General features: G+C 34.9%; 4 protein-coding genes across 6 annotated transcripts in view; 3 read left to right on the plus strand and 1 right to left on the minus strand.

Moving 5' to 3' along the window:
- LOC140060475 (serine/threonine-protein kinase Nek9-like) overlaps positions 1-2,316 on the plus strand; it is a 33,037-nt gene extending 30,721 nt beyond the window's left edge. The window contains exons 20-22 of one of the 3 annotated variants that reach the window (XM_072106708.1): positions 52-218; positions 1,031-1,309; positions 1,609-2,315. In XM_072106708.1, coding sequence (XP_071962809.1) covers positions 52-218; positions 1,031-1,309; positions 1,609-1,716 — 554 coding nt within the window. In that variant the 3' untranslated portion in view covers positions 1,717-2,315. Of the gene's footprint in view, positions 1-51; positions 219-1,030; positions 1,310-1,608 lie in introns of all 3 variants that reach the window. The other 2 variants (XM_072106707.1, XM_072106709.1) reach the window with 2 other exon arrangements.
- Positions 2,317-2,621: 305 nt separating this feature from the next.
- On the plus strand, positions 2,622-7,446 carry LOC140060466 (galactose mutarotase-like). The gene is made up of 8 exons (XM_072106690.1): positions 2,622-2,635; positions 3,154-3,364; positions 3,623-3,783; positions 4,482-4,691; positions 4,912-4,990; positions 5,872-6,007; positions 6,450-6,618; positions 6,979-7,446. Exons 2-8 carry the CDS (start codon positions 3,172-3,174, stop codon positions 7,054-7,056), a joined length of 1,026 nt encoding a protein of 341 aa, XP_071962791.1. The 5' UTR covers positions 2,622-2,635; positions 3,154-3,171; the 3' UTR covers positions 7,057-7,446.
- Positions 7,447-7,664: 218 nt separating this feature from the next.
- LOC140060481 (cytochrome c oxidase assembly protein COX16 homolog, mitochondrial-like) lies at positions 7,665-9,134 on the minus strand. Its single transcript, XM_072106717.1, has 4 exons — positions 9,031-9,134; positions 8,682-8,759; positions 8,306-8,380; positions 7,665-7,855 (listed from the first exon to the last, which is right to left on the minus strand). The coding sequence occupies exons 1-4, from the start codon at positions 9,106-9,108 to the stop codon at positions 7,715-7,717; spliced, it is 372 nt and encodes a 123-aa protein (XP_071962818.1). The 5' UTR covers positions 9,109-9,134; the 3' UTR covers positions 7,665-7,714.
- A 61-nt stretch (positions 9,135-9,195) lies between these two features.
- Positions 9,196-14,407, plus strand: LOC140060478 (small ribosomal subunit protein uS5m-like). Its single transcript, XM_072106713.1, has 9 exons — positions 9,196-9,293; positions 9,845-9,976; positions 10,139-10,264; positions 10,365-10,592; positions 11,887-12,012; positions 12,690-12,794; positions 12,947-13,009; positions 13,571-13,707; positions 13,821-14,407. The coding sequence occupies exons 1-9, from the start codon at positions 9,239-9,241 to the stop codon at positions 14,037-14,039; spliced, it is 1,191 nt and encodes a 396-aa protein (XP_071962814.1). The 5' UTR covers positions 9,196-9,238; the 3' UTR covers positions 14,040-14,407.
- Positions 14,408-14,774: the final 367 nt, after the last annotated feature.

Here is a 14,774-nt window from a genome sequence, read left to right on the forward strand (position 1 = left end):
ATGTTCGATTAAAAAAAAGTTTGAATAATCTTTGTTTTAAATTTGTTCTAGTATCATTGATGTCTGAAGAAGACATAGATAACAATGTGTTCACAAGCATAGATGGAGAAGAGGAGGACCAAGAGCATAAACAAAGTCAGACGGAAGAGAATGATGTACGCAAAGAAGCAGTGAACGGCGATGAAGATGGTAGTACTATGCCACCTTGGCTCAAAGCTGTAGGTATCCTACCAATGACCTATGACCTCTTTACCTAATCAATGTTGTTGATTCTGGAACACCATTGAACTGTTGTTTGTGGTAGAGTTTGTATCTGCAACACAAACAAATAATATTAGAGAGGTTTCGCAATCTTACGAATACGAAAACGGATACGTCACGCACACGTATTCGTTTTTCGTAAGGCAGTAAAAATCTGTTTCGCATGGCAACGAAATATTGAGGGCGCCATCCAAAATATGACTGCGGTAAATTTGAGCGAAGCGCGGGTACGTGTTGCTTGGCGGCCTAGGCCTAGCGTAACATCAAAGCGAGTGAGGACTTTAAAAACTGCTATTTATCAAAATTGTCCTGGCATTTTACTTTAGTAAATTACTTTCAATAAATATATAATTATATTATAATCATGAATCATTCCTGATTCAAATGCAAAATGTGCAAAATAGATCAAAAACTATACTCGTTTTGTCGTTACGAATATGACTGGTGATATTCGTCAACACGAATACGTTTTACGAATATGAAATGGGGTTCAGCTCAAAAGTTTCACAAATGTGTGACGTTTTCGTTATCGTATTCGTAAGGTTGCGAAACCTCCCTATTAAACCATAATTTTCTACCACTATTATTACTGTGTTGAAAAATGCAGAAACATAGAATTATTGTGTACTAAGTCTTTGTTGTATTACAGGATAGGTCAGCAGATATTCAGTAGAAATACCTAGTCAGGCATACACTCCAAAAATAGTATTTAAATTTCATTTCTGTGTCCAATAGAACCACATTGTGATAACCGTTTCTGTGATTTTAGGAATTGGCCGATGCAGAATTTATTCCTATTGAACCACAGGATGAAATGGTGCAGGGGGATTCCAAGAATGGATCAAACCAGGCAAATATGTCTGCTGGCCCTGACAATGTATCCAACCAGTCCAACAACTTATTCAAGAAGCCGTCCTTTGTTCCTAAACTTGACCTTGGTGACCTTGAAGCAAGTTTCAAAAGCATTGCTGAGTTTTCAAAGGATAAAGATAACGAGATTGATAACTTGAAATACCAAATTAAACTACTGCAGATGGACAATGAGTCGGTGAGTTTAAATTATTAAAGTTTATAATTTAATTATAAAATTAATATTAAAATAGATAATGAGATTATGCAATGAGCTTGTTAACTGTCAGTTGAAATTAAAGTTTATACTGTATGCCTATAGTTTGACAACAAAAAAGTTTGATATGCCCAAATATGATAGTGATATGACATCATCATGTCTATATTATATGGGCACATTTTTGTTGTCACATAGTATTATAGTGTAGACAGAGCTTTAGATATGAGAATTGTGAGGTTTAACATGTTTTGATGTGTTTTTTTTCTTCTGTTTGATAGTTGCAAGACACGGTAACAGAGCAGGCAGAGCGAATATTTGATCTTGAAGAAAAAGTGTCACAAATTCTTGAAAAATTGTCTCCAGAATCTGGGAGCAAAACAATGTGAAATTGATATATTTGCCATTGTATTTATTAATGCTAGAGCCTCACAAAAATGGCCCTTTTCAAAAATAGGTTAACTGGAGCAACTATGGTCTTATGAATGGTCTTTGATTTGCACATGGCTGTACAGTTATAAAAAAAAAATATGTATTGACTTTTGACAAAAATACAATTTCGATACTTATTGTGCTTTATATATTAGCTATATTTCAACATTTTTTAAATATTTCTGTGTTTTTTAGATGAGATGAAAAAACTACACGACCAATTCTTCTGAAAATTATAAAATAAATACAATTAGCTGGAGAATACAGAGGCCTGTGTTAAGAATGCTGCTTACGTGGGGTTCAACGTGTATAACCTCCATGATTTGCAAAGACGCTTGCTTGCTATGTACTGCTGTTATATAATATTTGTTTATTTCTTCTTTTTTTTTATTTGATATATGGCGTTTTAAATCATGATTATATGATTATAAAAGTACTACTTAAGAAACAGCAAAGTAACCAAATCTTTACCTTGAATAAAAGTGCAATTACAGTTTTTTAAATATAAAATAGTGCAATAGTTTAAGATGGCTAGTTTAATATTTATAATGTAGTTTGTAGATCACAAGTAATATTTTGCAGTATTTTTTTTGTATTGTACAGTGATGTAGTTATTGAATAAATATCGTGGTCAAAATGTTTCAAATTCTGTTGAAAATACTGAGGTTATTAATTACCTTTACTCGGGGCTGGGTCATACTGTAACGGGTCTTGTGTAATCTTAAATACTAATATTAAATCATATAAATTTCATTTTATTTATGACCACCACCACCGAGTCAATCTTCTACTTTTCAAAACTGAGGGCGTTTCGCGGGAGTTGTGAAGATCAAAATCTACAGGTGGTGGGTGTGAGAGATAAATCTGCGTTTGAAGGTTTGAGCCTAGGCCTGTAGGCCTAGCCTAGACATTTTAACTACTAAAGCATAAGCTAATTTCGTTTTCATTAAATATGTTGGTGTAATATTAGACATATAAGCCTATAGCTAGCTATGACCATGGCACAAAAAGATTCAGATACTTTGGCTAGGCCCCAACTGGCAGTTAGTTGGTACACTATTTCAGTTTCTGAAGTCTAGGGCGGCCTACTAGAGTAGTAGGCCCGCCTGGTCCCTGTTGGCGGGACCCCGGCTTGCCTGGGAGGCCCAGCAGTAATGTCAGAATTCAGTCAAGTAGTAGTCCTCCTCGTTGTGGTTATATAGCCTAGCCTAAACCATCAGATACAGGGAATCTAGGTTAAGCCCTAAGATAAATAATGATTCTTTAATCTATAAAATAGCTACTCCTGCGTACAGAGGCCCGAGGGAGGGGTACTATCTATATGTAATTTTATTGTTACTACTATTCTATGTGTTTTACTGTTTTAGTAATAATTTGATATACTTTTTTTTTAGGTTTTTGCTGCGAAAAAGATGTCATTTTCAACTACAATTACCGATAAATTGTACGGTAAAACAAATGGAGAAGAGATCGTACAATACACCTTCACAAACAAGAATGGAATGGTGTTAAAAGTAATCAACTTTGGAGCAGCCATTACTAATCTATATATACCAAATGAGCAGGACAACATTGATGTTGTTCTTGGTTATGATAATTTTGAGGGTAAAATTATTTTAAATTCAACTTTATCTCTCTTTTTCACAGAAAAACACATGTATGTTTTCATTTTGATAATTAATATGTTTGTACACATATCTAAAAACAACAAACTAATTTCAAACACAACCCAAGTAAATAAGCACTGCTTATTTAGAAAAAGGTCACAGTAAAAACTTATAACAACAGTAAGTTCTGCAGTAAATGATGTCTGCCTCATTTATTATGTATACAGGTAATAATATTGATATTTTATCTTGTCAGGATATGAATCAAACCGCTGCTACTTTGGGGTCGTAGTTGGTCGGGTAGCCAATCGGACAGAAGGAGGTCAATTCAACGTAGATGGTAAAAGTTACCAAGTTACCATAAACGAATCGCATAGGAACAACCACCTTCATGGCGGCCTTAGAGGCTTTGATAAGGTACATTTTATTTAAATATTTCAAAAATATATTAAATCATTTTATTCATTTTTAAATAATATTCCTAAAGCTCTTTCTACACTATCAAACTTTATGACAAACAAATGTTATGTGTCCAAATATGGTAGTGATATGACATCATGTCCATATATGGGCACATCACAGATACTCTCTACTGCGTTAACCAATGTGATGCATAATGAGTCTAAAGTTCTGTCTACACTATCAAACTATAGTTTGACAAGAAATGTGTGATATGCCCAAATATGGTAGTGATATGACATCATCATGTCCATATATGGGCACATCACAGATACGCTCTACTGCGTTAACCAATGTGATGCATAATGAGTCTAAAGTTCTGTCTACACTATCAAACTATAGTTTGACAAGAAATGTGTGATATGCCCAAATATGGTAGTGATATGACATCATCATGTCCATATATGGGCACATCACAGATACTCTCTACTGCGTTAACCAATGTGATGCATAATGAGTCTAAAGTTCTATCTACACTATCAAACTATAGTTTGACAAGAAATGTGTGATATGCCCAAATATGGTAGTGATATGACATGTCCATATATGGGCACATCAAATGTTTTTGTCACAGTTTGATAGTGTAGACAGAGCTTTAGAAATTTATTCCCTAAGAATTTACGTGTTTTTCATTCATTCTCCTTATAATATGACAGGTTGTTTGGAAGAGTGAAGTCAAAGACAACTCTGTTATCTTTACCTACATCAGTGCTGATGGTGAAGAAGGCTACCCTGGAGAATTGACCACTCAATGTACTTACCAACTGACCGATGACGATGCAGTGGTCCTTAAACTCAATGCCACCACCACAAAGCCTACACCGGTCAACATATGTAACCATTCATACTTTAACTTATCAGGCAAGGTAGGGCATTTTCTGCAATTTGTTGATGCTTTAAACCATAAAAAAATGATACTTTACAAATAAAAGATTCTTTCTGTAAAAAGTGACCATTCTGTTAAATTCTGAATGTCAGTTATGACCAGCCAGACCTGATCACAGCCATGCATGACTAAGTTCACATTTAAAGTTCATCTTAAATAATAAACTGTATATTGAAATACAATTTTTTTTTTTTATGTAGAAATCTTCTATTGCTGATCACTCACTGATGATAAATGCTGATGCATATACACCCGTGAAAGAGAATCTAATACCAACAGGTTCGTAGTAATACCTTATGTTAGTTTACCGTAGAACTCCTCCTTCAAGCCGATTTTCCACTAGACGAATTTGTTCGCGCGAATCAAACGTTTCGAAGAGAAAAAATCGCCTACTCTCTTTCCACTACATGAGCGAATAGCTGCGACGTTCATGTTCCTCGCGTGGTTGCTGAGCATTTCGATTCGCATGAGTGCTCATGAAAGCGTCATAGCTCATTTCCTGAGCTCTGATTGGTTGCGCAATATTTCGCTTCGCAAAAAGTAGAAACAATTCGAACTAGTAAATTTCGCTGAAGCGAAAAATCAAAGGAAATAGAATTCGTCGAAGAAGGCAGTATGACAGACAGAAACGCGAATACGCATGTGCATAGCATGACGCTTTCGATTCGCGCGAACAAATTCGCCTAGTGGAAAATCGGCTTTAGGACACCTCTATTAGAGGGGTACTTTTCCCGTGAAATGAATGAGGGACCATATATGTTGTAACACTATGGCCAACCCCTATTCAAGAGACCCTTTTAAAGATGTATTGTCCCCCAAAAACATGAAAAATAAAGATTAATTAAATCAGACTTTGAATATGTTATTTTGTAGTTTTAATAAAGTTAATCATCATTAATAATTTTTTGCTTTAAATTACATTTTTTAAATAAAATTTTAGTCAAAGTGGGTAACTGTTATACATTAAAATAGAATATTCAACAAATTTGTTTAAGAATAATTTTTTCAGGGGGACAATACATCTTTATTGGGACACTCTTAATGGGGGTCCTGAAGGTGTCCCTCTTAAGAGGGGTTCCTACTTATATCTTAGATTATGTGCCGTTGCATGCATTTCAGGTGCAGGTGTCTGCCTATCTTAGTTGTATGTTTCTTCACAGGTGTGCTGTGTCCTGTTGATGGTACCTTGTTTGATTTAAGGACTCCTGTACTTATTGGTGATTGTCTGCAAGGTGTTGGTGGGTTTGATCATAATTACTGCTTGAACAGTAGCACATTAACAGAATGCGCAGCAAGGTGTGAATATTTTTAAAATTTACTAACACTAAAACTAAATTTGTAATCATAAAATTAATTAACAATGTCCATAGATACCATAATAGCCAAAGGCTCTGTAGTCAATTTAAAACACAATGACCCATGATCCAATATGGTTACCAGCATCCAAATAAATAGTTTGTGATGCAGGGGCTAGTCCAAGAGGCATGTGGTCCCCCTTGTTGACAGCTAAAATTAAACTACAGTAGTTTAATTTTAGCTGTCAACAAGGGGGACCACATGTACTGTAATTTTTATCTATTTTTGACAAGACTACTATTTTCATATCTTAGCACCCTCCTGTGTTGCTTTTAGAGTTTGTTTTCATTTTTTATGTGTATTTTTGTCATAGTTTATGATCTCAATTTAAATAGATTTTTGAATGATTACAATCATTGCATTTTTAAATTACTTTGTGTAGAGTATCTCATCCTAATGGACTTGTTATGGAAGTGTACACAACACAACCAGGCATACAGTTCTATTCGTCAAACTTTCTTAGTGGTGTAGTTGGAAAAAACAATGTTTGTCATGAGAAACATGGAGCTCTATGCCTTGAGACACAGAATTATCCAAATGCTGTGAATGAGGTATGTCATTAATTAAGTATAAAACTTAACTGGCCCTTAAATCCCATCCATTCCCTAAATTAAGATTCAAGGAAAGTGGTATCTCCCTTACAAATGCTTACTTAATACCTCTGCCCGTTTCTACAACACCAAACGGTGCAGTCGTAGTCCAATTTCATACGGTTAAATCAAATTACAGTTATGTTAAGTACCTAATAATGATATTTTACTACTTTTGATATAAATATTGTAATTTTTTTTTGTATTTTTTATATAAATATTCAGCTTCTACTGTGACTGTAATATTTTTTAATAAACCTTGAATGAATATAAACTGTGAAAATTCAAATTTTGTTTCATGTAAAAAATGGTTTTTTTTAGGAAAGTTTTCCAGAGGCTGTTATTCGTCCAGGACAAGTGTATGACCACACAACCATCTTCAAGTTTCTACGCAACTAAAATGGAATTGTTAGAATGGGAACTGTCGTTGTCAACATAAAGATTCGTTGAGTACTTTTTGAATGGTCAATTGTAAACGGACTCTACTCAATAGAAATTCATTCGAATAGAAAACGTTGACAACACAAGCTTGTTTGTTAAGAACAATCTCAATGCTCAAAATACTCCGTAAAAAAAGTACTCAACCTAACAAAATAAATATTATTCACAGACTCGGTATATGGAAAATCATAACTATATAAGTGTTGCTATAAATTATTGCTTCCAAAAATAATGTGAAAGATTAATTATTAGTGCTATACTTTATTTTTCTGAAATGATAAAGTGTTTAGAATAGAATTAAAATAGTCAGAGAGTTGGCACTAAACTATATAAAAAGTATCTATAAATTGTTGCAATATAATTGTCTTCCAAAAAGTAGATTCTTTTATATTTTTCAATTCAAATCAGTTTTATAAACTGTGTTAAAAATAAGTAAATTTTATATGTAATTTATAAATGTATAAGTGAATATGAATTATTGCAATATATATTGTCTAGGATATACAATCCAGTAGGACAAAAGACAAATAAAGACAAATTCGATAAATACAGTAGTATTTGTGTCGTATATATTTAATAGATGATTATAAAATTGCTATTGATACACAACATAATACTATCCTTCCTTTAATTTTGATAATCTTTCTTTTCTTTTTGCGATATTTTGTCTTTGAGCCTCTTGGAATTCTTTGGAATCTTCCCATGGTCTTGGGCCTCTAATATTATACCAACTATCTATATCATCTTCCTCAATTTTCTACACAAAGAATCGGGGATAAAAACAAGACAATAATGGGAATTTAATGTACATCTGCAAGCTATATAAGAGAGATAAATTAATTAATAATTCAATGGGCAAAGCACTTCCTCTCTTCACCAGAATAAGAAATTAAACTTTGAAATGTTTTATATTTAAATGACTCTGAAGTTCCACACTATCAAACTTTATGTGACAAAAACATGTGATGATGTCATATTATTACCATATTTGGGCACATCACATTTTTTTGTCAAACTGGTTTGATAGTGTAGACAGAGCTTAATGATTTTAATTGATGTCTATTATACTGAGAAATTTTGTACAGCAATTAAGCTTGCTTTTGTTTAATCCTGTCACCGTTGGGTTTTGTTATGTTTTTGTGTTTTGTATTTTGTTTTTAATTGACGAAATAATAATAATTGTATTTATTTCATTATATTTGCTTACCTTAAATTCTTCCTCAAGTGATAGTTTGTTCTCCTTTTCTCTCTGCTTTAACCTATCAAGTACTTCTGGGTCAATCTAAAGTTTGTAAAATAATAATCAAATATGTAGAGGCCTGTTTTATTGAAATATGACTATCTTTTTCACTATTTATTTATTTTTAGTCACATTTGACTGTGGGAAACCCCACCACTAATATAATAGTATGGATTAAAAATCTATACAGCTACAGCTATATAAAATATTTTAAAATATGAAAAAAAAATATCACATCTTGTTTACAAAAACCATGGAGTAATTACTCCATGCAATAATTACTCCATGCAAAAACATTGATAACATAATACATACATGTATATAATTTTTAAAGAAAACTTACAACCTGTCTTCGATCTATTATTTCATATCGGAGTTTTCGAAATTCTTTCAGACCAAAAGAACCACCAACAATTAAAATCTTAAAAGATATTTTTGAAAATTAAAAAATAATTAATTACAGGTAATTTCGGTCGCATCGGTTTTTACGCGACCGAAAGCATCTATATGAAGGCAGTGTGGGCGTGTAATGAGGAGCAGCAAGTGACGACAACACAAAGATAGGGCCTAGCTAGGCTAGGCCTATATTATGGATATAAAATACATTTGTTATCACATTCTACATTTGAAATAATGACCTAATATTTTTTATATAAATATCATTGGTATTTCAAGTAATCAAAAAGTAATACAAGCATAGGAAGTCCAAATTTCAAAAAATGATTTTTCCGAATTGCCTTCATGAACTTGTCCATGGAGGCAGCCATCATGTTTTATATTCGCACGACGGCTGGTCGTGTAAACTAGCCTAAAATACGGTTGTTCGTACGGCAATTTCCTGTCATTATACACACAGCCGCTGTGTATATAGGCACTTACCCCAGCCGTTCACAAAATAAAATGGCAGCTCACAGTCTGAAAACCGTGCATAATTTGTCATCATTATTTGCACAAAGTAAGTATATTATGTGTATTCATTGATAGCCAAAATGTTCGACCTAGGATCAACCTAAAGTAGGCCTAGGCTAGCCTAGATATATTAAGCCTAAAAGTTTAAAATTAGCCTCTAAATCAAGCCTAGCCTAGAGCTACTAGGCCTACTAGAGGCTAGCTAGGGCCTATATAATATATATAGGCCTAGGCCTATTACTAGTAGTAGTAGTAGTAGTTACTGTACTCACTGTCTGTGTCTGTAGGCCTAAACTAAGAAAACTAAAGGCCTTTGCAAGCCACAATCACACTTGTACCAAAGTATAACTATAAATCGTTGACGATTTTGAAGAATACATTCAAATTTACTAATAATTATAAAGACTAAAGTAAAAATTACTAGCTAGGCCTCCTAACTATATAGGCCTAATAATAATTTCAGGTTTATTTCAGAATGTAAAAATAAAAATGATGTTGCTTTTTTCATTCATTTCTCTTCGATTTTATTTTAAATCATAAATGTATTTTTGTGTTAGTAACATTATCACTTACTAATAATTTACTTTATTTTGAAAGAATTGACTTTATCATCAACAACATCATGTGTACGAAGAAGCATGGCTGGAACATCTTGTTGTCACTCCCTCAACCAGTCAACTGCCGCCGTCTCTTTTATTCCAAAACGTTACAATAGTTTCTTTAACACATGTAAGATTTTGTGTCATCTTTTGATATTTTTGTTAGTGTATGTTATCACTATGTATACTGTATCAGAATCAATAGACTACTTAAATGTTTATACAGTGTCCCATAAAATTATTTGCTGTGAAAACGTAATATTTAATATTTTTTGATCTTATAATTTTACAGTCACATCAGATCAGTTATGGAAGAGTATGACAGCACTGACTGGTAAAGCTCACAAAAAAGCCAGAGGAAAACGCCCTCAACGACGACGAAGGAAAGATTTAAATAAAGGGCAGATTATTGGTGAAGGTAAGTTGACAAATAATTTGTTTTTCTTTTATTAAATGGGATATTTAAATTTTGTATGTATAGGAAAAATATGATGATTGAAAAAAAACTATCTTTGCAGGACAAGCTAGAATGGCATGGCCCGGTCTGAATACACCAATTATTAAAAACAATCAAGTTCAAGTTATTCATAAAAAGGATGTTGATCCAGAAAGAGAAGAAATGTTACGTAAAGTACGAGAAGACTGGGATAAGCGAAGGAAGAGGATAACTGCACCGGAGGATAGAGGCTGGACCTCAAAAAGTTGGGGTGGGCGTGGCTTAGGACCACCAGATCCTATTCCTGGAGGTACATAAAGATTTAATGATGGTGGTGGTATTGGTTTGTTGGTGATACTGGTGGCATCGTTTGGCTTACTGGTGGTGATGGTGATGGTGACACTACTGGTGGTGGTTGTGATGGTGATGCTACTGGTGGTGGCTGTGATGGTGACACTACTTGTGATCATTGTGATGGTGACACTACTGGTAGTGGCTGTGATGGTGACACTACTGGTGGTGGATGTGATGGTGACACTACTGGTGGTGGCTGTGATGGTGACACTACTGGTGGTGGTTGTGATGGTGACACTACTGGTGGTGGTTGTGATGGTGACACTACTGGTGGTGGCTGTGATGGTGACACTACTGGTGGTAATTGTGATGGTGACACTACTGGTGGTGGTTAAGATGGTGACACTACTGGTGGTGATTGTGATGGTGACACTACTGGTGGTGATTGTGATGGTGACACTACTAGTGGTGATTGTGATGGTGACACTACTGGTGGTGGCTGTGATGATGACACTACTGGTGGTGATTGTGATGGTGACACTACTGTTGGTGGTTGTGATGGTGACACTACTGGTGGTGGTTGTGATGGTGACACTACTGGTGGTGATTGTGATGGTGACACTACTGGTGGTGATTGCGATGGTGACACTACTGGTGGTGATTGCGATGGTGACACTACTGGTGGTGGTTATGATGGTGACACTACTGTTGGTGGATGTGATGGTGACACTACTGTTGGTGGCTGTGATGGTGACACTACTGTTGGTGGCTGTGATGGTGACACTACTGGTGGTGGTTGTGATGGTGACACTACTGGTAGTGGCTGTGATGGTGACACTACTGGTGGTGGCTGTGATGATGACACTACTGGTGGTGGCTCAGCTGTGATGGTGACACTACTGGTGGTGATTGTGATGGTGACACTACTGGCGGTGGCTGTGATGGTGACACTACTGGCGGTGGTTGTGATGGTGACACTACTGGTGGTGGTTGTGATGGTGACACTACTGGTGGTGGTTGTGATGGTGACACTACTGGTGGTGGTTGTGATGGTGACACTACTGGTGGTGGCTGTGATGGTGACACTACTGGTGGTGGCTGTGATGGTGACACTACTGGTGGTGGCTGTGATGGTGACACTACTGGTGCTGGCTGTGATGATGAAACTATTGGTGGTGGATGTGATTAAAGTGGTGTTTGTTCTTGTTGTGACTTGTGATAGTGTTAAAGATAGTTATAAATTACCTCATTTCTCTTAGATTTAAATAGATAGATAAATAAATGAGTTGCCTCCACTTGATTCTTTTTAGAAAACTTTGAAGGGTTTGAATCAAAAGTTTTGCATGTGCGAAGAGTGTTCAACATGACGGCAAAAGTAGGTAGAAAGAGAAGTATATCAGCATTGGTTGCTGTTGGTAACAAACAAGGAGCTATAGGTCAGTATTATTAATATGTACATTTAAGAATGTTAGCTGACTGGAGTTTTAGTAGTGAAACTGAGCTTAGTGGTTTACATGCTTGCCTTCTAATCCCAAGGTCCAGGGTTCAATCCTGACCTAATTCCAGGGTTCAATCCTGACCTAATTCCAGGGTTCAATCCTGACCTAGTTCCAGGGTTCAATCCTGACCTTGTTCCAGGGTTATAATTCACAACTCTTTCAACTCCACTCCCCAAGACTCAAATGAGACTTAGTTTATAAGCACGATAAATTATAAAATAGTTTATCCATCCTGTAATTGTCGAGTTACTCGCTATTGGCCTGGATGCGTATGAAGTATTAAAAAAATAAGAAAAACTCTAAAAATTATCCAAAATCGTAAAACTAGTTAATTTTAATCACGGAAGAGTTAAATTGTAATTTAACTCTTCCCTGCTTTTAATGAAATCTAACAATATCCCTACAGTAGTATATATATATCAAAAGTCAATTACAGGTCAATTATTATATTTTATTATATAACACCTACATAGATTCCTGTCATTTGATTTGCACCATTGTGGGTCACATGATAAAAAGTAAGTGGCCTATCAATCGCTCCACAATTTTCATTTTTACCGGATGAAGCCCAGATAGCATAACAACAATCATTCAATAATATTTATATATTATAGGCTATGCTTACGGTAAAGCACCAGACATGATGGCCGCTCTGAGGAAAGCTAAGAACAAAGCAGCCAATCACCTCGTCTATATCGAAAAATATAAGGATGATACTCGTAAGTAAAGATAACAAATTTTGTGAAGGCAGATTGACACTGAAAATTATTTGCAAGACTAATAAAAGTATGCTAAATCTGTTGCTTTGTTATGAATATTTCTTCAATTGTTTCTCTGTTATCATTTTTGTTATTTCATATTTTTCTTTTAGTGTTTCATGACGTAGAGAGCACATTCAGGAGAACAAGAATCCGAATGAAAACGCAGAACAAGGGTACTTTTACAGTTGTGTACATTTACAGATTCGCGCTTTTATATTTTGATGTCCATGTATAGACTTAATGATGTCATATCACTTTACCATATTTGGGCATATCATTACCATAGTTGGGCACATCACACTTTTGTTTGTTAAACTAGTTTGATAGATTAGACAGAGCTTTATCCTCCCTTTAAAATACATTCATTTAAGACTGTGAAACATCATCAACCCACCACGTTAGAATAGTGACCCCCAAGAACACTTGTGTACCTAGACTATTCCATTTCTTGTTGAGGGGAGGTAGCTTGGGTAGTTCAGTTGCTTACTTAAAGTGAGCTATAAATTTGATATAACCTACAACCTAGTTATATCATTGCACATACAATGATGTAGCAACATGCTTCCCTGGCGGATTTTAGTCAACAGAATTTTACACTAAGCTCGGCTAAATTTGTTAAAACTCTTGCTTAAATTATTCATGAGCACCATCCTATGGCTTTCTGTCTTGTTTCGTTAGGCCCCTATTATGTGACCTAGGTCAACATAAATGAAAAGCTGCATTTTGTCTCTTAGGCTATGGTCTTCGATGCCATCGTGTTCTTATTGAAATCTGCAAGTTAGCTGGTATTAAAGATCTGTATGCTAGAATTTATGGCTCTAAGAATCCAGTCAATGTTATTCCAGCATTCTTCAATGGTCTTCTTGAACAAGTAAGTAAAACACAGAGATATTAGGGAGCTTAAATTCATCCAGTCTTCTACCAAAGAATTCATAGCACAGCATAACGTTGAATTATAAAACTTTTGAATTAATATCTTTTAAGGAAACACACCAACAGATTGCCGACAGAACTAAAATGCATGTGGTAGAGTTCCGTGATGAATGTGGGCCACTCCCCATTGTGGTGGCCTCACCGAAGGGTGGAGCAATTCAGGAAAGTCTAGGAACGGACTGGGATAAAGAACTACCTTTGGAATGGAAAGAAGAACGTCCACGACCGAAACCGAGTCCATTTGCAAGAGAAGGCATTCTGACTTTTTAATTGTCATATATTTGGTTGTTCATTATGTATCAAAAAAGTACAACAGCACTATGAAATAGTGTTGGGTGTGTTGGTAGGGAGTTTTTGGCAGAACGCCTAAACGTACTGTACAACCCTATCTCTGCCCACTATGAAAATAAATTGGTCTGTGGAATGCGTACAAATTATGAAAGAGCCATATGTACAACCTTGTTGCTATAAAATAGCGGCGTGTCAAGAAATAAATAGGTCAAACAAATTGAATGAAAATTTTACTATAGTACAGGGATTTTTCTGAAAATCGGCCAAATTATCAAGTTTTTAAAATTCAATTATTACGCGTTTATATAGCTATGTATGATCATATATAGCTTTATGATCATCTTATAGTGCCATAGAACCCAGTTATGTCAAAAAATAAAAAGGTCGAAAATTGGCCATTTTTCGAAAAAAATCCCTGTACTATAGTACAGGGATTTTTTCGGAAATTGGCCAAAATATCAAGTATTTAAAATTCAATTAGTATGCGTTTATATTGCTGTATATGATCATATATTGCTTTATGATCATCTTATAGTGCCATAGAACCCAGTTATGTCAAAAAATAAAAGGTCGAAAATTGGCCATTTTTCAAAAAAAATCCCAGTACTATAGTACAGGGATTTTTTCGGAAATTGGCCAAAATATCAAGTTTTTAAAATTCAATTAGTATGCGTTTATATTGCTGTATATGATCATATATTGCTTTATGATCAT

The sequence above is a fragment of the Antedon mediterranea genome, chromosome 10, assembly GCF_964355755.1.
Source record: "Antedon mediterranea chromosome 10, ecAntMedi1.1, whole genome shotgun sequence".
In the NCBI taxonomy this organism is placed as follows: Eukaryota; Metazoa; Echinodermata; class Crinoidea; order Comatulida; family Antedonidae; genus Antedon; species Antedon mediterranea.